At 46.4% G+C, this 25058-nt stretch overlaps 3 protein-coding genes and 1 long non-coding RNA gene across 4 annotated transcripts in view; 3 read left to right on the top strand and 1 right to left on the bottom strand.

Annotated features, from left to right (window-relative positions):
* The window catches only part of EFCAB6 (EF-hand calcium binding domain 6), a 163490-nt gene extending 142376 nt beyond the window's left edge, over positions 1–21114 (bottom strand). Inside the window, exon 1 of the mRNA XM_077266561.1 lies at positions 21092–21114. The gene's annotated coding sequence lies outside the window, so the exon portion shown is untranslated. The remainder of the gene's footprint in view (positions 1–21091) is intronic.
* The window catches only part of LOC143776816 (uncharacterized), a 52996-nt gene extending 28144 nt beyond the window's left edge, over positions 1–24852 (top strand). The window contains exons 2-3 of the long non-coding RNA XR_013215922.1: positions 19443–19526; positions 24447–24852. This is a non-coding gene — a long non-coding RNA (uncharacterized LOC143776816). The remainder of the gene's footprint in view (positions 1–19442; positions 19527–24446) is intronic.
* Positions 3741–6739, top strand: LOC143776809 (tripartite motif-containing protein 75-like). The gene has a single exon (XM_077266565.1). The coding sequence runs from the start codon at positions 3777–3779 to the stop codon at positions 5376–5378; it is 1602 nt and encodes a 533-aa protein (XP_077122680.1). The 5' UTR covers positions 3741–3776; the 3' UTR covers positions 5379–6739.
* Positions 21657–24852, top strand: LOC143776808 (E3 ubiquitin/ISG15 ligase TRIM25-like). Its single transcript, XM_077266564.1, has one exon. The coding sequence runs from the start codon at positions 21741–21743 to the stop codon at positions 23340–23342; it is 1602 nt and encodes a 533-aa protein (XP_077122679.1). The 5' UTR covers positions 21657–21740; the 3' UTR covers positions 23343–24852.
* Positions 24853–25058: the final 206 nt, after the last annotated feature.

Genomic DNA, 25058 nt, shown 5'->3' with positions numbered 1-25058 from the left:
CCTCTCTGAAATTCGCTGCTAGAGCGCACTCATTCCATTTAGTAAGCACCGACCATTTACGAAATTTTTGGCAGTATATCTCAGCTTCGTCTTGCCCTTGGGAAAGGGCTATTAAGGCTTTCTCAGCCAAAATCTCTAAATTAGGTTCTTCATAAAGCAACCCCAAAGCCAGAAAAAACGCATCCACATTTAGTAACGCAGGATCCCCTGGCGACAATGCAAATGCCCAATTTTGTGGGTCACCCCGTAGTAGAGAAATAACAATTTTAACCTGTTGTGCAGGATCACCAGCGGAGTGAGATCTCAGAGACAAAAACAATTTACAATTCTCTTTGAAATTCAAAAAACGGGATCTGTCTCCGGTAAAATATTCAGGCATAGGGATCTAAGGGCCCCTTCACACTGGTCGATTCTGCTACGATTACGACGCATTTGCGTCATATTCGACATCGCAGTACGAGCTCGTAGCCAGCGGTCACACTCTACGATGTTAACGCTTTTTCTGACGTAGTTGCGATGTGAACGTCACGCGTCGCAATCGTACGCTACCCTTCACACCGCCATAGTCCTACGACTCCGAGCGTGACGTATTACCAGCATGGGCGTGCTAAAACGTCACGCCCAATCAGGAGACAGGTATGCGGAAGCCCAACCCACGTAGTCGCATTACGAGCTCGTATGACCGCCGTCACATACTACGATTTCGACCGCCACAGCGAGACATTTACGACGAAAGAAAGTTCTGCTCTTTCTTTCACATCGTACGATGCTGGGCTGCGTCGCAAATCGTAACGCCATGTCACACTTTGCAACCTCGGAACGAGGACGGATAAACGTCACAAATCGAACGCTCGTTCAGACTTTGATTGCACAGTGTGAAGGGGCCCTTAGGTTCAGACATTGGAGCACGTATAACAAAATCTTGTAAGTTCTGAACCTTTGTAGCAAGGTTATTCAAACCTGCAACCAGACTCTGTGGATCCATGATTCAAACAGGTGTAACCAAAGCCATTCAGAGATTAAGAGGAGAGGAGAGAAAAAAAAAAAAAAAAAAAGGCTGAAGACTGCAGTTTAAGCAAGGAGTACAACTGAGCAAACTAAGGAGCAGTTTCAAACACAATAAAGAAAAAAAAAAAACCTTTCTAATCCTTTCCTGCTTTAGTGCATTGTTTTAACACGTGGCCGGCCAAACTGTCATGATTTCCCAATGGCAGGGAAATAAAAAATAACAAAACGGACTAGCTCTCGGGTGATGGAAACTAAAGTTGACCGTGACCTGAACCTGACACAACACTTGAAGTAGCCAGGGAGTGTTCCTACGATGCCCTAGACACCACGCGCCAGCCGGATATCTAACTACCCCTATCAGAGGAATATACAGGCCTGTCTTACATCCAGAGAAGTACCCCCAAAAGGAGATAGCAGCCCCCCACAGATATTGGCGGTGAGTTAAGAGGAAATGACATACGTAGGATGAACAGCAGGTTTAGCACAGAGAGGTCCACTTTCTAGATAGCAGAAGGATAGGAAAGTGTTACTTCACGGTCAACTTAAAACTCTACACAAAAACACCATCCTGAAATTACTTTAAAACTCCAGTGACAACTCATGCCACTGGAGTGGCAATTTCAGTCCACAAGAGCTTCCAGCTGCAGATAGTCACATTACTGCAAGCTGGACAAGAAGTTAGCATAAACTCAAAACAAATTCAACTTAGCTGAACAGGAACTTGAGGCAGGAGAATGCAACAGAATGCTACTGATACATTGTTGGCCGACATAGGACTAACAGCCAAGCAGCCTTAAATAGGAAACTCCCCTAATGGGTGGCAACAGGTGAGCAGGGATTGCAGAAAGCACACAAGTGGCACTACCATCAAACACCACCGGGGGAGCCCACAAACAGAATTCACAACAAGAACCATCTCAAGGAGGATCACAAGGAAATAGACAGCATGGGACTTAAATATGAGTGTCTGAGCAAAGGGTCTGAATTCTTATGACCATGTGATATTTCAGTTTTTCTTTTTTAATAATTTTGCTAAACTGTTTACATTTCTGTTTTTCTTAGTCAAGATGGGGTGCAGAGTGTACATTAATGAGAAAAAAAATTAACTTTTTTGAATTTACCAAATGGCTGAAATTAAACAAAGAGTGAATAATTTAAAGGGGTGTGACTAAAACGGTACAAAGATATATACCGTATTTTCCGGCGTATAAGACGACTTTTTAACCCCTGAAAATCTTCCTAATAGTCGGGGGTCGTCTTATACGCCGGGAATCGTCTTGTACGCCGGGTGTATATGGTGGGTGGGGGGGTGGGGGGAGTGGTCCTGATGACGACGAGGGGGCGTCTCACAGGAAAGTGCGTGGACTATCCCCCATTACCTCATCATAGCGCTGCAGCGTGGGGTCTCTGTGCTGGGAGCGGCGGCTGCTTCTTTTTGTGCTGCGTGGGTGCTGTGCTGTGGGGCGGCGGCTCCTCTTCTGCAGTGTGGGGCCTCTGTGCTGTGGGGCGGCAGCGGCGTATCCTCATGCAGTCAGTCGGGGCTCCTCCGGCATCTCCTTAAAGCCCGGAGGCCCCGCCGGCAGCTCTCCATTGATGCGATGCGGTGGCCTCTGGGAAAATGGCCGCTGCTCAGATTCAGATCGCGTCTACCGAGATCTCGGGACGAGATCTGAATCTGAGCATGCGCCGCCCCAGCGGCCATTTTCCCGGAGGCCACCGCATTACAGCAATGGAGCTGCCTCCGGGAAAATGGCCGCTGCTCAGATTCAGATCTCGTCTCCCGAGATCTCGGGACGAGATCTGAATCTGAGCATGTGCCGCCCCAAGCGGCCATTTTCCCGGAGGCCACCGCATTGCAACAATGGAGGTGCCGGCGGGGCATCAGGGCTTTAAGAAGATGCCGGAGGAGCCCTGACTGACTACTTGAAGATCCGCCGCCGCCGCCCCACAGCACAGAGGCCCCACACTGCAGAGGAGCCGCCGCCCCACAGCACAGCACCCATGCGGCACAAAGAGGAGCCGCTGCCGCTCCCAGCAGAGACCCCACGCTTCAGCGCTACAATAAGGTAATGGGGGATAGTCCACTCACAGTTTCCTGTGAGACGCCCCCCCCCCCTCGTCGTCATCGGGACCACTCCCAGGCACATTAGTCACCGGCCCTATAAGACGACATACGGCGTATAAGAAGACCCCCGACTTTTAAGAAGATTTTGTATTTTAACTGGAAAAGTTGGGGGGTCGTCTTATACGCCCAGTCGTCTTATACGCCGGAAAATACGGTATATTTCCGCTTTAGGAAAGAAGAAATGAAGGGTGAAGTGACTGGGTGTAACTACAACTTTGTCCTCTGTTCAGCATTAGGGTGCGTGTCCACGATCCGGATTGACGGTGCTTTGGACTGAGCGGAAAACACTCTCCACCCAAAGCGCCGCTCCCTTCTGTACGTGCAGTGATTCTGGATGTATTCATTGCACACATCCGGAATCTCCGCACCCCATACATAGGGCCCTGTTGTTTAACAGACATGCTGCATTCTAAAAAGACGTGTCGCATGTCCGTAAACGCAGGGCCACCGGATGCGTGTTCGCACGCATAGTGGAGACGGGATTTCATAAAATCCTCTCCACTATGCTCTAACATCTGAACGCTGTGGATTAAACGCTGCGGTTTACGCAGCGTTCAATCCGCAGCTAATCCGGATGTAATCCGGCACATGGACACATACCCTCAGACACTTTCAGTTTTGTTTCCTCCTTCTTCCGTCAGCCATGGCGTCTGCTGATCTGAGAGACGAGCTGCTCTGCTCCATCTGTTTATCTACATTTAATGACCCTGCCACGCTGAGATGTGGACACAACTTCTGCCGGGTCTGTATTGGTCGTGTGCTGGATACACAGGACGGGTCTGGAGTTTATTCCTGTCCTGAATGCAGAGAAGAGTTTCGGGTGCGGCCGACACTGATGAGGAACATAAATCTCCATAATGTCGCAGAACGTTTCCTGATTACTCAGCAAAAACAAGAGGAGATCACCGGGATCTGCTGCACTTACTGTGTGGACTCTCCTGTACCTGCTGTTAGATCCTGTCTACTCTGTGAGGCTTCTCTGTGTGATAAACACCTGAGATCTCACAGCAAATCACCAGAACACGTGTTATGTGATCCCAGCACTTCTCTGGAGAAAAGGAAATGTTCTGTCCATAAGGAACTTTTTAAGTATTATTGTACTCGGGATGCCATCTGTATCTGTGTGTCCTGCAGTCTGGCCGGAGAACATCGAGGACATCAGGTGGAGATGATGGATGAGGCCTCAAAGAAGAAGAAGAACAAACTGAGAAATATTCTCCAGAAACTGATCACAAAGAGAAAGAAGACTCAGGAAAGAGTCCGGAGTCTGGAGGAGCGCAGGAGAAAAGCTCAAGAAAAAGCAGCTGGAGAAGCCGAGAGAGTCACTGCCCTGTGTACAGACATCAGGAGACGGGTGGACGACCTGGAGAAGAAGGTCCTGAGTGAGATCTCCAGGCAGGAAAAGGAAATGTCACTGTCATTGTCTGCTCTGATCCATCAGCTGGAAATAAAGAAGGACGAGCTGTCCAGGAAGATGAGACACATTGAGGAGCTGTGTAACATGACGGATCCACTGACTGTCTTACAGGAACCAGACACCGGTGACTTGTGTGATCCTGAGGAGGAGGGAGGTGATGAGGACACAGGAGGACATGATAAACAGCCCCATGATGGAGATGACCTGGATGTGGCTGTGATCTCACACACATTACACACATTATGTGACGTAATATCAGGTATAAGGAGCGGGATCTATGTGGTGAATCCTGCAGACATATTACTGGATGTAACCACAGCTGGTAATAATCTCCTTATATCAGACGACCTGAAAACTGCAACCTGGACAGGAGAGAAGCAGAAACGTCCAGAAACAGCAGAGAGATTCCAGGGTTATAATCAGGTGATGAGCAGGAGAGGATTTACCTCAGGACGACATTACTGGGATGTGGAGATCAGGAGATCAGAGTGGTGGAGGGTGGGGATGTGTTATCCCAGTATAGACAGGAGGGGGTGGCAGTCACTCATTGGAGACAATAACAAGTCCTGGGGTTTGGGGAGATCTGATAATAATCAGTATTCAGTGAGACATGGCAGTAAAGTGATCCAGTTACCTGACGAGATCTCCAGTGATAGATTCAGGATATGTCTGGATTATGAGGCCGGGCAGTTGTCCTTTTATGAGCTGTGTGACCCCATCAGACATGTACACACCTTCACTGCCGCCTTCTCTGAGCCCCTTCATGCTGCATTATATTTAGGTCTCCCATCATATCTTTGTGATGGCTGGATTAGAATCTGCAGCTGAACAATAATAATAATTCAGCGTTTCTTCCAGAAAAGTGGGATGACCATATTGTCACTTGTCCTGCATGTACAATTAAAAAAAAAAAAAATTACAGCAGCTATTAACCATTTACAGTTTCCTGTGTTACATAATTACAATGTATCCGTACAAATCAGATCCTATACCGTGGCGCTGTATGGCATCACATTTTATTTATTTATTTTTTTTTACGAACCCATAGACTCATCCGATTTACACAAGAAACTCATATGTCACAGTATAGCGTCTGATCTTTACGATACATTACAATTCTGTAGCAGGAAACTAAATGGTTAATAGCTGCTGCTGTAAAAATCGAATTATACACGGATGATAAGTGAGAAAATAATCGTTCTACTTTTCTGGATGAAACTGACAATTTTTTATACTCATGTGAACCTCCCCTTAGGCCACGTTCAGTATTTGTAGCCAAAACCAGGAGTGGGTGATGATACAGAAGTGGTGACTATTATACTTTTCCTCTTCTGGTTTTGGTCACAAAATACTGAGGTAAAAAAAAAACTCAACATGTGAACGTGGCCTGAAAACAAATTGGTCTGTGTCCCCTTTTTTAGAGATCTGCTTTACTTTTCAGGCCTTGTTTTCTACATGATGAGCTGTAGTTTTATAGCTGCCATTTTCGGGTCTATACAATATTTTGATCGCTTTTGATTGATTTTTTTTTTTCACAGAATTGTTGTGACTGAAAAAAAAACAAATTCTGGAGTTTTGATTTCTTTCCTTTTTTGCTTCATGATGTTCACCGTATGGGTGAAATAATTTTGTATTTTCAACAGGTTGGACTTTTGTGGACGCGGCAATACGAAATATTTTATGTTTTAAATTGTCATTGTTTGTGACTGGGAAGGTACAATATTTTAATTGTTTTTTGTTCCTCTTTTTAAAAACTTGAGTTTATCCTTCTTTTTCAGTGTTGCAGTCGTTTGCTCTCTTGTACTATATACTGTATAATCTCAGGATCGCTGTATACAGTCACTGGCAGTTTCCTATGAAGCTCAGTCACAATCTGGGCCTTACAATAGGACGGAGGGGGCAGAGACGCGGCCTATGCATATTACACATAGTGAGGAATTGATAGATAAAGTGTAACAGGAGAATGTATAACTGCTCCTCATACAATAATCTGTGTGACAACCTTATTCCACCTTTCTATCTCGCAGGACAAGGGTTGTCGTTATGTCCCGTGTTGGTCACTTCTGTGATATTTCTGGTTTTCTATCATTTTGGAGATTGTGTTTTTCCTTTCCTTGTAATCCTCGCACTGTATTATATCTAATGTAACCGCTCGGTATAATAAACTGTCCTCTCCTCCTGTAATATTACTACTGTCACGTGTCTCCTTGTGATATAGTGGGGGCTGGAGGTGAAGCTGTAGGGGGCTCACGGGCAGCCATCGCACCAGGGCCAGAAGAAGAGACGATCCGGACTCATGGAAGAGTCAGCAAATCCCAACCGCCCCGATCTTGCCTGAAACTTTCCGGAAACTGGCGATTCCTAAAGGTTTTCATTATGCAGGAGGCCAGGAACAGGTCGCGTCTCCTGACTTTACAGTTCTCTCTATTCGGATCATCTCTTATTGGCCATTGCCCACTATGGAGGCCATAGTACAATGATATTGTAATGATATTATGGCAGGTGCTCCACCCTCCCCCGATATTATAATGGTGACATGTCCTAAGGATGTGTGATCATTATAAAAGTAGTGGACAATTCTTTATACCCAACGTGTCTTTCAATAAATCCCTACGTGCTCTCTTCATGGCGTTTTTCTCCCACTGAAATCAATGGAAAACAACATGTACAGAACCACAACGGATTATTTATCAGAAAACTGTTCAGTGGCCATTATAGAGGTATTCTCATCTTACACATTATGGCGTTGTCACCGTCAGGGCTGAGGGGGGTCACACATGTAATTCTCTCTGGTGCCTGCTATGGGACCTCTGGATACAGATGATTACACTTGCCGGGCTCCCATAGAAGTCACCAGAGGTAAATTCACGTTCATCTCTACACTGACACACACAGGGCCACCATCAGGATACTACTACCCTTAGTGGTGTATGGGGACCGTGAGCTCGGGGGGGGAGGGGACGTCAGAGATTTCATAAACAGGAGCGGCGTGTGGAGGGAGTAGGAGGGGCGTGTGGAGGGAGCAGGAGGAGGAGCATCATTATGACAGACAGCTGGGAGAGGCCACCAGTGCAGAGCCACAGGAGGGCAGGACTGCACCATCCAATCCTCGCTGAGCACGGGCTCAGTGCAGTATTCTCCCCAGTCACAGTCAGTGTGTCACTGAGCAGCAGGAGCAGCACCACCCTTGTCAGGTGAGTGTCTGAGCCTGTGCTGGTGGATGGAGTCCTGACAGGCTCCAGTCCACATGTACAGCAGACGCATCGTCAGTGAGTTGGCTGGTGTACTCAGTGACAGCGTCAGTCATACTGTCAGCACAGCAGCCGACTCACCGTGGACACTGCTATGTCCTGACCGCTATCAGTCTGTATCAGCTATAGATCCTGAGAAGAGCACAGTGTGGTGTGTGGAATTGACTCTTCACCTCCTGCAGAGAAGGATAAGGCTGTTGAGCCCATTCTGCCCCCTGATAGGACACAGCAGCCCCCTCTCAGGATTTCCACAGGTGTCATTTACTCTCCCAACTGCTCTGATAAACTTCAGTCTTTAGAATTGAGCTGCTGTGTCCTGTCAGGGGGAAGATGGGGCACAGCAGCCTCATCCTTCTCTGCAGGGAGTGAGGGGGTAACCAGGACGCTGCTCATCAGGATATATAGCTGACGAATAGGCTCACCTTCCAGAAATGTCATGTAACACAAACACACAACTATCACTGCAGCCCTCCACCAGTCAGGCCTTTATGGCAGAGTGGCCCGACGAAAGCCTCTCCTCTGTGCAAGACATATGAACGCCGGCATAGAGTTTGCTAAAAAACACATGAAGGACTCTCAGACTATGAGAAATAAGATTCTCTGGTCTGAGGAGACGGAGATAGACCTTTTTGGTGATAATTCTAAGCGGTATGTGTGGCGAAAACCAGGCACTGCTCATCACCTGCCCAATACAATCCCAACAGTGAAACGTGGTGACAGCATCATGCTATGGGGATGTTTTTCAGCTGCAGGGACAGGATGACTGGTTGCCATTGAAGGAAACATGAATGCGGCCAAGTTCAGAGTTATCCTGGATGAAAACGTCTTCCAGAGTGATCTGGACCTCAGACTTGGCCGAAGGTTCACCTTCCAACAAGACAATGACCCTAAGCACACAGCTAAAATAACAAAGGAGAGGCTTCAGAACAACTCTGTGACCATTCTTGACTGGCCCAGCCAGAGCCCTGACCTAAACCCAATTGAGCATCTCTAGAGAGACCTGAAAATGGCTGTCCACCAACGTTCACCATCCAACCTGACGGAACTGGAGGAGATCTGCAAGGAAGAATGGCAGAGGATCCCCAAATCCAGGGGTGAAAAACTTGTTGCATCATTCCCAAGAAGACTCATGGCTGTACTAGCTCAAAAGGTGCTTCTACTCAACACTGAGCAAAGGGTCTGAATACTTATGACCATGTGATATTTCAGTCTTTCTTTTTTAATAAATTTGCAAAAATTTCTACAGTCCTGTTTTTTTTTTCAGTCAAGATGGGGTGCAGAGTGTACATTAGTGAGAAAAAAATGAACTTTTTTGAATTTACCAAAAGGCTGGAATGAAACAAAAAGTTAAAAATTTAAAGGGGTCTGAATACTTTCTCTACCCACTGTATGTATAGTGTACACATATCACAAGCACAGTATATGTAGAAGTATGCGAAAATGTGACAGTATTGCAAAAAAAAGTAACTGAGGCCGGACTCCAGCTTGAAAGGCTAATTGGAGAAGATATTCAGGGAAAATAAAGGGTCTTACCTCGCTCATATGAGCGTGTAACACGACCGAGTGCTATGTGCCAGTTTATCAGATTGCACTCGGACGCTTCACCGATGCCTCCATCTTGTGCCAGTCATTACACGCTCTACCCATTCGCTACAGGGTGCAGTATAAACTCTTTCCTCTCACCCACAAAGCTCTCCACAGTTCTGCACCGCCTTATATCTCCTCTCTCATCTTTGTCTTTCGCCCTGCTCTCCGTTCTACAAATGACCTAAGACTAACATCCCCTGTAATCCAAACCTCGCACCTCCGTCTCCAAGACTTCTCTCGTGCTGCGCCAGCTCTCTGGAATGCACTTCCCCAGACGATCAGACTGATACCTAGCCCCGACCTATTCAACCGCGCTTTGAAAACCCATCTCTTCAAACAAGCCTACCACATCAACTACTCAGTAAACTAACTTTGCCCTGTTCCCTCCTTCCAATTATTCTGAATCTGCACCCTAATATTCATCTGTCTCCACACCCTCCATGCACACGATAACTGCACTTGATACTTGACTATTGCACTAAAACACACGGGCTGATGACCCGGATCATGCAGCTTTATATGAAAATCCCTATTTACTATATCGTATTTTTTGGACTATAAGACGCACCGGACCAAAAGACACACCCCAAATTTTGGGGTGAAAATAGCAGAAAAAAAGATTTTTATAAGATGGGGGTCTGTCTTATTGTCTGAATTTAAGGTATCTTAACCTGAGGGCTGGCGGTGGTACAGCAGGGTCACAGGAGGCATGGTCCCTTAGGATAAATCCAATCCGGTGTCAGTGGTGTTGATGTTCGGTGTGGGCTGTGGGGAGTGCACCTTAGCAGGGTCCCTTCCTGCTAAGGTGGGCGACGTCGCGGCCTGGTGCCCACAGGGGGTTGCGGCAGTGGTGTGGCGGCGGCAGAGGTGTGGTGATGCGCGGTACAGTGTGCACCTGAGCAGGGTCCCTTCCTCAAGTGAGGTGACGCCGCGGCCGGTGTCCAAGGCGAGCAGCAGAGCCAGGTTAATCACGCGTTTCCCGGGGCTTCAGTAAAATGGCCACGGGAGGCCGCTCGTGTGCAGATTGAGATCGCGGCGGCCATTTTCCTGAAGCTGAGATCTCAATCTGCGAACTCGGCTTCAGGAAAATGGCCACCGCAATCTCAATCTGCACACGTGTGGCCTCCCGTGGCCATTTTCCTGAAGCACCGGGAAGCAGAGAACTTAATCTGCGCATGTGCGGCCTCAGGAAGATGGCAGCCACCACTGAGAAATCCGTGATTCACCCGGCTCTGCTCTCCATGGACACCGGGCCACAGTGGCGCATCTAGGGGGGGGGCAGCTGGGGCATGTGCCCCGGGCGCAGCCGGCAGGGGGGGCGCAGTCGGGCCGCCTAATTTGGCGGTCCGCAGTGTCTCCCCCGGCGGCAGCATTCTGCCGCCCCCGGTCTGGGAGTCAGCTGTTCTCTGTGCCGACTGTCAAGCTGACAGTCGGCACAGAGAAGCTGCAGAGTGCCGGCTCCCAATGTGTGCAAAGGGGGAGGGGAGCCCCTGCAGAGTGGCTGCGGCGGGCAGGGAGAAATCCCTGCAGCTCCGCTGCCCAGCGATCTGTCTTCCTGCTTCCTCTTGCTTCCTCTCACACAGACGCGCCGCTGGATGACGTCATCATTCAGCGGCCGGCTGTGCCAGAGGAAGGCGATGGAGCTGCTGTGGCAGAGCGCGAGGAGAGGTGAGAGGTGTGTGTGTGTATGTGAGTGTGTGTGTGAGTGTGTGTGAGTGTGTGTGTGTGAATGTGTGTGTGTGTGTGTGTGTGTGTGTGAATGTGTGTGTGTGTATGTGTGTGAGTGTGTGTGTGAATGTGTGAATATGTGTGTGTGTATGTGAGTGTGTGTGTCAGTGTGTGTGAATGTGTGTGTGAGTGTGTGTGTGTGTGTGTGTGTGAATGTGTGTGTGTGTGTGTGTGTATGTGTGTGAGTGTGTGTGTGAATGTGTGTGTGTGCGAATGTGTGTATGTGAGTGTGTGTGTGAATGTGTGTGAATATGTGTGTGTGTGTGTGTATGTGAGTGTGTGTGTGTGAATGTGTGTATGTGTGTGTGTGGTTCAGTATTGGGTGTGTGTGTGTGTATCGCGCTGCAGGGGAATGTGCAGAGAAGTGAATGGTGTGTGTGGGGGGAGGAGAGGGCAATGATGGGGCTGAAGGGGAGAGAGCAATGATGGGGATGGTGGAGGAGGAGAGGACAATGATGGGGCTGACGGGGGGCATATGTCCTTGGGGGGGGCGCCAAAATGAATTCTTGCCCCGGGTGCCAGAAACGCTAGATACACCTCTGCCGGGCCACGGTGTCACCCCACCTGAGGAAGGCACCCTGCTCAGGTGCACGCCGTACCACCCACCGTGCCTCAGTATCGCTGCACCTCTGCTGCCGCCACACCACACCACTGCCGCAACCAACTGGTAAGCCTGCGTTCGCACTATAAGACGCACCCCCCACTTTCCACACAATTTTTTGGGGGAAAAAGTGCGTCTAATAGTCAGAAAAACACAGTAATTGCCAGACCTGAAATAACAAGCACTTTTCACCTATTGTGTCCCCCCATTTCCTTGTAGATTGTAGGCTTGCGAGCAGGGACCTCACCCCTAATGTCACGGTTTAAATTGCCTTAACTTGTATTGAATTTATTGACTGTACATGTCCCCACTTAATTGTAAAGTGCTGCAGAATATGTTGGCGCTTTATAAATAAAAATTATTATTATGATTATTATTATGGCCTTAGAGGATGTAGAAGTTAAGTTCTCGGTCTTCTCAATGTGCTCCGATTCTTTCATCCAATAGAATCAGATCACACTAAGATGACACTCAGGAGAGAGTTTGAGCCGAGTGTCAGTAGCGTAATTGAGCCGATTCTCTCGCTTGAGAGAATTATCACCGGGGCCGCCATCGGGGCATTACTCTCTGACTGGCGTATGGGGCCCACATCGGGCCCCAGGGCCGGACTGGCCATCGGGCACTTCTGGCAAATGCCAGAAGGGCCGGTGCCAGTAGTGGGCCGCTGCACTGTTTCTCCCCCTCCCCCCCCGCCAGTGCCGCCGCCGCATTTAACTATACCGGCTTCTATGACGCCGGTATAGTTCAATGCAATGATGGAGGAGAGAGCGTCACCTGACGCCCCCTCTCCCATCATTCCCCGCTCTGCCTCTGACACTGCGGGTGCGCGATGACGTCATATCATCGCGCACCTGCTGTGTCCCGGGCAGACTGCAGCCGCCGAGACAGGAGCAGCGCGGGCAAAAGGAAAGGTGAGGAGAGTGTTTTGTTTTTTTTTAACTGGACTGTGGGGCTATTATCGGGGGGGGGGGGGGGGGTGACGAGATGTGGACTCTGCTGTACATACCCCTGTGTGGGCTCTGCTATATACACCCCTGTGTGGGCTCTGCTGTATACACCCCTGTGTGGGCTCTGCTGTATACTGTGTGGGCTCTGCTGTATACTGTGTGGGCTCTGCTGTATATACCCCTGTGTGGGCTCTGCTGTATACTGTGTGGGCTCTGCTGTATATACCCCTGTGTGGGCTCTGCTGTATACTGTGTGGGCTCTGCTGTATATACCCCTGTGTGGGCTCTGCTGTATACTGTGTGGGCTCTGCTGTATATACCCCTGTGTGGGCTCTGCTGTATACTGTGTGGGCTCTGCTGTATATACCCCTGTGTGGGCTCTGCTGTATACTGTGTGGGCTCTGCTGTATATACCCCTGTGTGGGCTCTGCTGTATACTGTGTGGGCTCTGCTGTATATACCCCTGTGTGGGCTCTGCTGTATACTGTGTGGGCTCTGCTGTATATACCCCTGTGTGGGCTCTGCTGTATACTGTGTGGGCTCTGCTGTATATACCCCTGTGTGGGCTCTGCTGTATACTGTGTGGGCTCTGCTGTATATACCCCTGTGTGGGCTCTGCTCTATACTGTGTGGGCTCTGCTGTATATACCCCTGTGTGGGCTCTGCTGTATACTGTGTGGGCTCTGCTGTATATACCCCTGTGTGGGCTCTGCTGTATACTGTGTGGGCTCTGCTGTATATACCCCTGTGTGGGCTCTGCTGTATATACCCCTGTGTGGGCTCTGCTGTATATACCCCTGTGTGGGCTTGGCTGTATATACCCCTGTGTGGGCTGCACTGTATATACCCCTGTGTGGGCTGGGCTGTATATACCCAAAAAAAAAACAAAAAAAAACACTACCTGAAAAAATACTGATTGACAACTTAGTAAAATCAGAATATTTTATTATAACACATAAGACACCAACCAAGACAATACACAGAAAATCTCAAAGAGGCACAAGACATTATTAACCAAATGAGGCTATGCAAGGGACAAGTTATAATAATATTCAATATTCAAAATATATTGTTATTAATGCCCCTGCATATTTTCATAATGAACATAAATAAACATGAACTACGGCAAGAGGTCACATAAGAAAGGGGGAGCCACTGCTATAGTGCAAATTTAGGAGGATTTCATATCCAAATATAAAGTGCATAGTCCTTTAGACAGTTACTGCCACTATACGGTGAATGAAAGGCAGTGCCCATGCAAAGTTAGTATATTGGTTCCCCATCAAAAACCATTAATAAAGTGCATAGTGCAAATAGTTATCCTTACCGGTGCTCATGTTACTGTGCCAGTGCCTCGTTACTACACTCCAACGCACGTTTCGCAGCACGTAGCTTCCTCAGGGAGTGACCCCTGTGTGGGCTCTGCTGTATATACCCCTGTGTGGGCTCTGCTGTATATACCCCTGTGTGGGCTGGGCTGTATATACCCCTGTGTTGTGCTGTATATACCCCTGTGTGGGCTTGGCTCTATATACCCCTGTGTGGGCTTGGCTCTATATACCCCTGTGCGGGCTGTGCTCTATATACCCCTGTGCGGGCTGTGCTCTATATACCCCTGTGCGGGCTGTGCTCTATATACCCCTGTATGGGCTGTGCTCTATATACCCCTGTGCGGGCTGTGCTCTATATACCCCTGTGCGGGCTGTGCTCTATATACCCTTGTGTGGGCTGTGCTGTATACTACGCGGGCTGTGCTATATTATGCAGGCTGTGCTATATACTATGCAAATTGTGCTATATACTATGCGGGCTTTGCTATATACTATAGGGGGTATATTATATTCTATGGGGGAGGCCATGTTATATACTATGTGGCTGTGTTATATACTATTGCGGGGGTATATTATATTCTGTAGGGGAGGCTGTGTTATACTATGGGGGTATATTATATTCTATGGGGGAGGCTGTCTTATACTATGGGGGGCTGCATTATATATTATGGGGAGGTGGGCTGTATTATATTCTATGGGGGGCTGTATTAGATTTTATGAGGGATGATTGCATCATACTCTGATGGGGCTGCATTATATTCTATGGGGAGGTGGGCTGTATTCTATTCTATTTGGGGCTACATTAAATTCTATGGGGGGGCTGTATTATATATATATTCTATGAGGGGTGATTTCATCATACTCTATTGGGGGGGCTGCATTATATTCTATGGGGGGTTACATTATACTCTGTAGGGTGGTGGCTGCATTATACTGTATGTGGGCTGCATTATACTGTATCGAGGACTATGGGGAATACGTTATACTATATGAAGAACTATGGGGTGCATTATACTATGGGAAGTGAATTGTACTACATGGATGACTATGGCGGTGCATTATACTATATGGAGCACAATGAGGAGTGTATTATGCTCTGTGGAGGACTGAGCAGTGTATTTTAATATATGGAGGACTATGGTGCACATTATAATATATGGAGGACTATGGGGTATATTTTACTAAACAAGTAAAATGCTGCATATTCAGATTGTTTTTGCCGGAACAAAAATCATTGTTCTCAGCAGCACATCGCCATCGTAAACTGTAGATGTGCTGCTGATAACATGATACTGTATGGTGATCTGTTAGTGATCGTTCTGTCCCATCATTCTGTCTCAGACGGTGGAAAGAGGCCGGGAAACAAGCGTTGAACAACTTCAGTATGGTCGATCAAACTCATTTAGCGGCCTGAGATCAGCGCATGTAAGTAAATACAACCGAAATGCTTTTGTGTGATGTGCAATATGTTAGCATTTGGGGCCCCATTTTAAACTTTGCCTAGGGCCCCACTTTGCCTAAAACCGGCCCTGCCTACAAGTGTACAAAGGTATTATACAGTCACCGTGTGACAAGTGGGCCTGTGTAACTTCAAATGCCAGGGCTGAATTTTAGTCCCAGTCCGGCCCTGTCGGGCCCCCTCTCTTCTGCTCACTGAGCTCCAGCAATAGGATTCTACCAGTGCACTAACTGAACCTGCGTCTGAGACGCAGGTTCAGTTAAACTCTGTTGCCGTGTGACATGGAGCAGGATGGAGACAGATGGTGCCAGATCATGTGCAGGATGGAGACAGATGGTGTCAGATCATGGGGCAAGATGGAGACAGATGGGAAAGGATGGAGACAGATGGGGCAGGAACATGGAGCAGGATGGAGACTGGTGACAGGGACAAGGGGGCATCCTCTACGTCTGGAGGAAAGAAGGTTTAAGCATAATAACAGACGCGGATTCTTTACTGTAAGAGCAGTGAGACTATGGAACTCTCTGCCGTATGATGTTGTAATGAGTGATTCATTACTTAAATTTAAGAGGGGACTGGATGCCTTTCTGGAAAAGTATAATGTGACAGGGTATATACACTAGATTCCTTGATAGGGCGTTGATCCAGGGAACTAGTCTGATAGCCGTATGTGGAGTCGGGAAGGAATTTTTTTCCCCAAGGTGGAGCTTACTCTTTGCCACATGTTTTTTTTTTGCCTTCCTCTGGATCAACATGTTAGGGCATGTTAGGTTAGGCTATGGGTTGAACTAGATGGACTTAAAGTCTTCCTTCAACCTTAATAACTATGTAACTATGTAAGATGGAGCAGGAGCATGGAGCAGGATGGAGTCAGATGAGGCAGGATGGAGACAGCTGGGGCAGGATGGAGACATATGGGGCAGGATGGAGACAGATGGGGCAAGATCATGGGGCAGGACGGAGACACATGGGGCAGGATGGAGACACATGGTGCAGGATCATGGGGCAGGATGGAGACAGATAGAGGTATAACCTGCACAATATATACAGCGCTCGTGTGTATAATGTCACTGGTGATCACTGTATTACCTGTACACAGATGCTGCATACTAAGTACAGATGTCCTGTTTATAATGGCACTTATGGTGATATTAGCATTGTGTTTTTTTATTACTAAACTTCTCAACAAAAAAATGTCACCACTTTATAGTAACAGAACCGCGAGTTGTGCCAAAGGCGTCCTGTCTTCTGCTGGGATGCAACAAGGAGGAATCTCTTTTGAGCCACAACGAGATGCAGACATTCCCTATATAAAGTCACTAGACTTGCAACTAAAAGGACAACAACCCTCGGCTAACTCTTCACAAAGTGCAGTAGTGAAAGAGAGGGATACCAAGCACCCACTATCTTCATTACCTACAAGCTTCTTCCCTGGGCCTTTGTATACGCCATTGAGGATACCTCCTTTCGGATCAACCAAAACTCAAACCTCTTCTACCCTTCCACTTATACTGCAAAAAAATCTGTACCGGAAATACTATGTCACCAATATCTCAACAACAATCAGCTCATGAAGGAAGACTAGGAAAACAAAATCGATAAGCCTGGTTGGACCCCCCGATACGGAGTTGGGGGCAGCCCCATCATTAATTGCTCTACTTTATCTTCAAGACGCGGAAAGAGGCTCTCAGGATTCCCCCTCATACACTGAATTAGGAGAAATGGCTTTACCCTCAGGAAAGTCACTGGAAAAATACCTCAGTCACCTCACTACTAAGCATGACTTGAAATCCCTTGTCTCATAGTGTAGTATAGTGACCTAGGTTGTAGGTAGGGGGCGCTGTATGAGCTTCCAGAGTGTGCATAGAGGCGTATGGAGGCCATAGGAATGCATGATAATCACAGATATAAGTATGGTGGTGAGTCAAAGTCCGGCATTATGGTGAATGGCCGGTGTGTGTGTCGCAGAGGGAGACACTCTGCACTGTCAATCTGAGGCAAGGATGATGATGATGACAAGTGAATTGTGTGTGTTGTTTAGCTAGGGAGATTGGCAGGGATAGTTCTGAGAGATGGGAGGGTCAGACTAGCCAAACACACTCCCATCTAGGGGAGTGGTTAGTAGCATATAATGTGACTGAGGTTTGGTCACATGGGCTCTGAGTGTGGATCTGAATAGTCTGTGCTGGAAGGTCCTGGAGAGAGCCCCATGTGTTGGGAGTGGCGGCTCCCTGAAGAGCACATGGCGGGGGCTCTGGACCGCGCACAGATCAGGCTGTGGAACGGATGGAGATCCATGGTGTACTGACCGGGGTCAGCGTGAGAATGTCGGAAGGATGCCTCTAGTGGAGAGAGGTGTCCGAGAACCTGTGCAGCAATGGCAGGTAACGAATGGAGATTCGTGTATAATGCTGACCGGGGTCAGAGAAAAGGAAAGACTGAGTGTGAACGTCTGAAGGATGCCTCTAGTGGAGAGAGGTGTCCGAGAACCTGTGTGGCACCAACAGGTAATGAATGGAGATTCGTGTATTGTACTGACCGGGGTCAGAGTGAGAGACATTGTGTATGGGCACCTCAGAGGCCAAGAGGTGTCCAGGAACCCGTGAAGGTTGCCAACGGGTAACTGTCTGAAAACCGTGTATAATGCTGACCGGGGTCAGAGACGAACTGCGGTAAAGTTGAATATGTCCGGATACTGTTCAAGCTGTTACTAAGTTCCTGTGGATGTGGTTTATGTTGTGTAAAATAAACCTAAAAGACTGTGTTTTGATAGAAAACCGTGCCCGAGTGCTTTAATCCCGTGCCAAGCGAGTGTCCCCCAAGACACGTAGTAGGCGCTATGCTACAATAGGTAAAGGATGCGCAGAGAGCAGAAAATAAATCCATGTGTCAGGATGTCAAACTTCTCATGGACAGAGTGGACTTCATGGAAACAGAGCATGACGTTACCAGACAATACATCTCCATACTAAAGTAGCAACATCACTTCTTATACTAAGGCCTTAAACGAGACAAATAAGCACCTTGAAGACCTAGACATCAATGTCAGAGTGAGAGATATTCCTGAAGAAACAGATTCAGAGGATCTTTTATGCTCTACTTGAATCGTTATTCAATTCCATCCTGGACAAACCTTCCTCTCATAAATTAAAGTTGGACAGAGAACACAGCCTTCCTCACCAAAGCTGTCAGTCTCAGCCAGATATGATGTGTTGTGTCCACAACTTTCAATTAAAATAGTCCATATTGTCCAAAGCTCGTACACTCCACAAGATCTAATTTGAACTCTTATTCAGCTATATCTCGATCTCTGCTGGATTTTACTTCAAAGAAGAAGACTCCTAAGAACCCTCTTTCTTGCTGTGAGGAACAAAAACTTCCAATATGGGTGGAACTTCCCATTTGTCCTTTACAGATATGAAAAATGGGCGACCAGTGACTCTATGCTCACCCTCGTAACTTTTCGTACTGAATTGGACATTCCAGCTCCTTGTCTACCAGATTGGGAGTTGGAATTTCGTTTCACCGCACCTTCACCGATCTGGCAACGAGTAGCATCCAGGAAAACGGTTCCTCACCACGAGAAGCAACACAGCCTGACCCAAGCTGAGGAATTGTGCTTTTACTTAATCTCAGTATATTGGTGACACTATCCTTCACCTATTTACTGTATTCGTTTATCTTGTTTACCGGTGTTGGATTTCTGACTGTGATCTTTTGTATAGAAATGCTTTAAGTTAGCGTACATTTATCTTCTCTCATACACTATTTTAATCTCATTATTGTTGGGCGGTGGGCGATGGACAATGTGTTTCCCCTCATCTCCGATTTCTTCTCTGCTTCATGACACCCCATCTCCCCCTTAATATGGCACTTAATTTTTTCCCTCCCTTTTTTTTCCTTCCCTAATGGTGACATTATTGTTGTTTGTTATGTTATAGTATATGTTATGTCTTAGTCTTCCCCAATCTCTTCTGTATCTTAATAGGTAAGATGAGAACTTCTACAAGAGCGATCCCTCACCAGAATGCGATCAACCCTCAGATTGGAGAACAGTATCACTGCATTTTAGGTAAAACTTCATTCGCCCGTCATCATCAAGATTTAGATAATGGTTAATCTCTCATCACTAAATGTTAAGGGTGTAAATTCCAACAATAAAAGACATCTGGTTATAAACCCAACAAGCAGACGCAGTTTTTCTGCAAGAAACCAATTTACACCTTAATGGAAACTGTAATTTTGCTAAGCGCCTCTGTCCCATAGTATACTTAGCCTCCCAAAACGAGAAGAAAGCAGGAGCGGCCATATTGATTTTGGCTACATTGGATCAGCAGCAATAGGGAATTCCACCTTGATGGTACCTGCCCTAAGAACTTTGGATTCTGGATCACCTGAAGTTCCCTGATGAACCTCAACAACCAGTGGGGAGAAACAAGTCTGGACAGTGTTTCGTGATGGGATAAGTACCATCATTAATAATATATATAATTATTGAGCATATATGTTACATATAAACCTGGAAATATGTGATTGGTATCTGCTCCCCTTATATGCTATACGGTTGTATTATCATTTGAGCTGATGCTGAATCTATTGGACTTGGTCCATTGGCCTCAGGAAAGTTCAATATACTTGTGGTATCATCATTCTATGATTGATTTTATACTCTTGTTTTTTTTGCATGTGTTTAACTTGTAATTTCTTGGTGGTAGGGTGTATAATAGGGCACACGAGGGCCAGCCGACAGTGAGCGGGGGCACCACTTCGGATATATTAGGGCGCCAACCTCCATGGCAAGGTAGGGAATTTTTAGAAGGGAAAATATAGGAACAGTTTCCTTAACTCCATATATTTAGTTTGCTTTGTCTTGGATTCTCCACTACGACACCTTGCAGAGTGCGACACAACACCTACTTTAGAATTGGGAGTGTAAAACCTGTATTGCAGATTTTTAATTTTGAACTAATAAAGTATTAAATAAGTATGTTAAATAAGTTTTATATGGGTATTCTGGGTTCTAGACAAATTTCTGCAGTCATTTTATGTGATATCAGACTCTCAAAATGTGACAGTGATTCCAACAATTAGGCATAAAAACCTCCCCTGACTTCAAAAGAATTATTAGATAGGGCACTGACTTGTCAGATATAGGAAAATGCGCACAGAGAGAGCAGTATGTATTGTTACTCAGCCCTACTGTAACCTGATGGGCGTTTTATGAATTATTATCCCACTCGTTCTGGAGATATTTATATATAGCCTCAATTCTGATCAGAACTAATACAAATACACTTATCTATGATGCTCCAGTGTATTATGGGCCCCATATGTGATGATCTGGTGTATAATGGGCCCCATACAGTGCTCCATATATAATAGGCCCCATATATGATGCTCCAGTGTATAATGGGCCCCATATAATGCTCCGTATAAAATAGGCCCCATATATGATGCTCCCGTGTATAATGGGCTCCCTATAATGCTCCATATGTAATGGAAGCCATGAAATGCTCCATATATAATGGGAGCCATATGATGCTTGTGTATAATGGGTCCCATATATGATGCTCCAATGTATGATGATCCCCATATATTGCTCCAAACATCAAAAAAATAAATAGAAGTGACACTCACCTCTCCTCGCTGCTCCGAACTCCTCTCCGTCTGTGTCTTATGGCTCTCTGCACTGTGACTGCTCAGGCAGAGGGCACACAGAAGTGATGTCATAGCGCCCTCTGACCTGAGACGCACAGTCAGAAGATGCGGAAGACGTCACAGCGGTGGAACAGGGAGAAGTGAGTATCACAAGTGATGGGGCCCTGAGCAAGCGGGGGGACACTCATGGGTGCCGACACTGGCACAGGCTCCGAGCCCCCATAGTGCACCGGTGTCTCCAAAGGCAAGTGAACCCCCTCTCCTGCTCAGGGTCCCGACACTTGCCTGGGTGCGCCGGGTGCTGACGCCAGCCCTGGAGATGAATATTCTAAAAGAATTCTTGGAAAAAGAAAAAAAAATGATAGAATTGCTGCTCTTTCATTTAATGATGCACTACCCCCAACAAAGAGTAATCAGTCAATACAGTATACGTGCAGCAAAATTGTGTATTTATCGCATACATTCTTCTTACTAAACCAAACCTTCATATGGCTAAATTGATTGGAAAATTAAAAAGATATCGCTTTAGGAAAGAAGAAATGAAGGGTTAAGTGACTGGGTGTAACTACAACTTTGTCCTCTGTTCAGCATTAGACACTTTCAGTTTCGTTTCCTCCTTCCGTCAGCCATGGCGTCTGCTATTCTGAGAGACGAGCTGCTCTGCTCCATCTGTTTATCTACATTTAAGGACCCTGTAATGCTGAGATGTGGACACAACTTCTGCCGGGTCTGTATTGATCGTGTGCTGGATACACAGGACGGGTCTGGAGTTTATTCCTGTCCTGAATGCAGAGAAGAGTTTCAGGTGCGGCCGGCACTGACGAGGAACATAAATCTCCATAATGTCGCAGAACGTTTCCTGATTACTCAACAAGAACAAGAGGAGATCACCGGGATCTGCTGCACTTACTGTGTGGACTTTCCTGTACCTGCTGTTAGATCCTGTCTACACTGTGAGGCTTCTCTGTGTGATAAACACCTGAGGGTTCACAGCAAATCACCAGAACACGTCTTATCTGATCCCAGCACTTCTCTGGAGAAAAGGAAATGTTCTGTCCATAAGGAACTTTTAAAGTATTATTGTACTCAGGATGCCATCTGTATCTGTGTGTCCTGCAGTCTGGCCGGAGAACATCGGAGACATCGGGTGGAGATGCTGGATGAGGCCTCAAAGAAGAAGAAGAAGAAACTGAGAAATGTTCACAAGAAACTGATCACAAAGAGAAAGAAGACTGAGGAAAGAGTCCGGAGTCTGGAGGAGCGCAGGAGAAAAGCTCAAGCAAAAGCAGCTGGAGAATCCAAGAGAGTCACTGCCCTGTGTACAGACATCAGGAGACGGGTGGACGACCTGGAGAAGAAGCTCCTGAGTGAGATCTCCAGGCAGGAAAAGGAAGAGTCACTGTCACTGTCTGCTCTGATCCATCAGCTGGAAATAAAGAAGGACGAGCTGTCCAGGAAGATGAGACACATTGAGGAGCTGTGTAACATGACGGATCCACTGACTGTCTTACAGGATCCAGACACTGGTGACTTGTGTGATCCTGAGGAGAAGGGAGGTGATGAGGACACAGGGGGACATGATGAACAGCCCCATGATGGAGATGACCTGGATGTGGCTGTGATCTCACACACATTACACACATTATGTGAGGTAATATCAGGTATAAGGAGCGGGATCTATGTGGAGGGTCCTGCAGACATATTACTGGATGTAAACACAGCTTCTAATAATGTCCTTATATCAGACGACCTGAAAACTGCGACCGAGACAGAAGAGAAGCAGAAACGTCCAGAAACAGCAGAGAGATTCCAGAAATATAATCAGGTGATGAGCAGGAGAGGATTTACCTCAGGACGACATTACTTTGATGTGGAGATCAGGATATCAGAGTGGTGGGGTGTGGGGATGTGTTATCCCAGTATAGACAGGAGGGATCATCAGTCAATGATTGGAAATGATAACAAGTCCTGGAGTTTGTGGAGATATAATTATAATCAGTATTTAGTGAGACATGACAGTGAAGAGATCCAGTTACCTTATAAGATCTCCAGTGATAGAGTCAGGATATGTCTGGATTATGAGGCCGGGCAGTTGTCCTTTTATGAGCTGTGTGACCCCATCAGACACTTACACACCTTCACTGCCGCCTTCTCCGAGCCCCTTCATGCTGCATTATATTTAGGTCACCATTCATATTTTGGTGATACCTGGATTAGAATTTGCACCTGAACAATAACAATTGTTGTAAGAAATTTGCCCGGAGACCGGTGACATCACAGGGAGGGGAATCAGATTGGCAGAACATTTAATATAACAGATCATGTGATCTGTGGACCCCATTATGGACGACCCCCCCAGGATCATTACTGTTATTAGTTTTAGGGAAGGTTCACAAAAACATATAAAAATCATTCAGAGTTTCTTCCAGAAAAGTGGGACAACCGTATTCTCACTTGTCCTCCGTGTCCGTGTACAATTCGTTTTTTTACAGCAGCTATTAACCATTTACAGTTTCCTGTGTTACAGAATTACAATGTATCCGTACAAATCAGATCCTATACCGTGGCGCTGTATGGCAGCACATTTTATTTTTATAATTTTTTTACGAACCCATAGACTCATCCGATTTACACAAGAAACTCACAAGTCACAGTATAGCGTCCGATCTTTACAGATACATTACAATTCTGTAACAGGAAACTAAATGGTTAATAGCTGCTGCTGTAAAAAACTAATTGTACATGGATGATAAGTGAGAAAATAATCGTTCTACTTTTCTGGATGAAACTGATGATTTTTTATACTCTTGTGTGAACCTCCCATTAGGCCATGTTCAGTATTTGTAGCCAAAACCAGGAGTGATGACGGGTTTCTATTATACTTTTCCTCTCCTGGTTTTGGTCACAAATTCTGAGGTAAAAAAAACTGAACGTGTGAACGTGGCCTGAAAATAAATTGGTTTGTGTCTCCTTTTTTAGAGATCTGCTTTATTTTTCAGGGCTTGTTTTCTACATGATGAGCTGTAGTTTTATAGCTGCTATTTTCGGGTCTATACAATATTTTGATCGCTTTTGATTGATTTTTTTCAGGGAATTGTGACAGAAAACCCCCCAGTTCTGGAGTTTAGATTTCTTTCCTTTTTTGCTTCATGATGTTCATCGTACGGGTGAAATAATTTTATATTTTCAACAGGTTGGACTTTTGTGGACGTGGGAATACGAAATATTTTATGTTTTAAATTGTCATTGTTGGTAACTGGGAAGGTACAATATTTTAATTGCTTTGTTGTTCATATTTTCTAAAACTTTTGTTTAGTTTATCCTTCTTTTTCAGTGTTGCAGTCGTTTGCTCGCTTGTACTATATACTGTATAATCTCAGGGTCGCTGTATACAGTCACTGGCAGGTTCCTATGAAGCTCAGTCACAATCTGGGCCTTACAATAGGACGGAGGGGGCAGAGACGCGGCCTATACATATTACACATAGTGAGGAACTGATAGATAAAGTGTAACAGGAGAATGTATAACTGCTCCTCATACAATAATCTGTGTGACAACCTTATTCCACCTTTCTATCTCGCAGGACAAGGGTTGTCGTTATGTCCCGTGTTGGTCACTTCTGTGATATTTCTGGTTTTCTATCATTTTGGAGATTGTGTTTTTCCTTTCCTTGTAATCCTCGCACTGTATTATATCTAATGTAACTGCTCGGTATAATAAACTGTCCTCTCCTCCTGTAATATTACTGCTGTCACATGTCTCCTTGTGATATAGTGGGGGCTGGATGCGTAGTTGTAGGGGGCTCACGGGCAGCCATCACACCAGGGCCAGAAGAATAAGAAGAGACGATCCGGACTCATGGAAGAGTCAGCAAATCCCAACCGCCCCCGATCTTGCCTGAAACTTCCCGGAAACTGGCGATTCCTAAAGGTTTTCATTATTCAGG

The sequence above is a fragment of the Ranitomeya variabilis genome, chromosome 5 (genome assembly GCF_051348905.1).
Source record: "Ranitomeya variabilis isolate aRanVar5 chromosome 5, aRanVar5.hap1, whole genome shotgun sequence".
NCBI lineage: Eukaryota > Metazoa > Chordata > Amphibia > Anura > Dendrobatidae > Ranitomeya > Ranitomeya variabilis.
This window is presented reverse-complemented; position numbering and strand designations above follow the sequence as displayed.

Bases quoted from the DNA above. Each gene is read 5' to 3' on its own strand.
- LOC143776809 (XM_077266565.1), top strand. From the start codon at position 3,777: ATGGCGTCTGCTGATCTGAGAGACGAGCTGCTCTGCTCCATCTGTTTA.
- LOC143776808 (XM_077266564.1), top strand. From the start codon at position 21,741: ATGGCGTCTGCTATTCTGAGAGACGAGCTGCTCTGCTCCATCTGTTTA.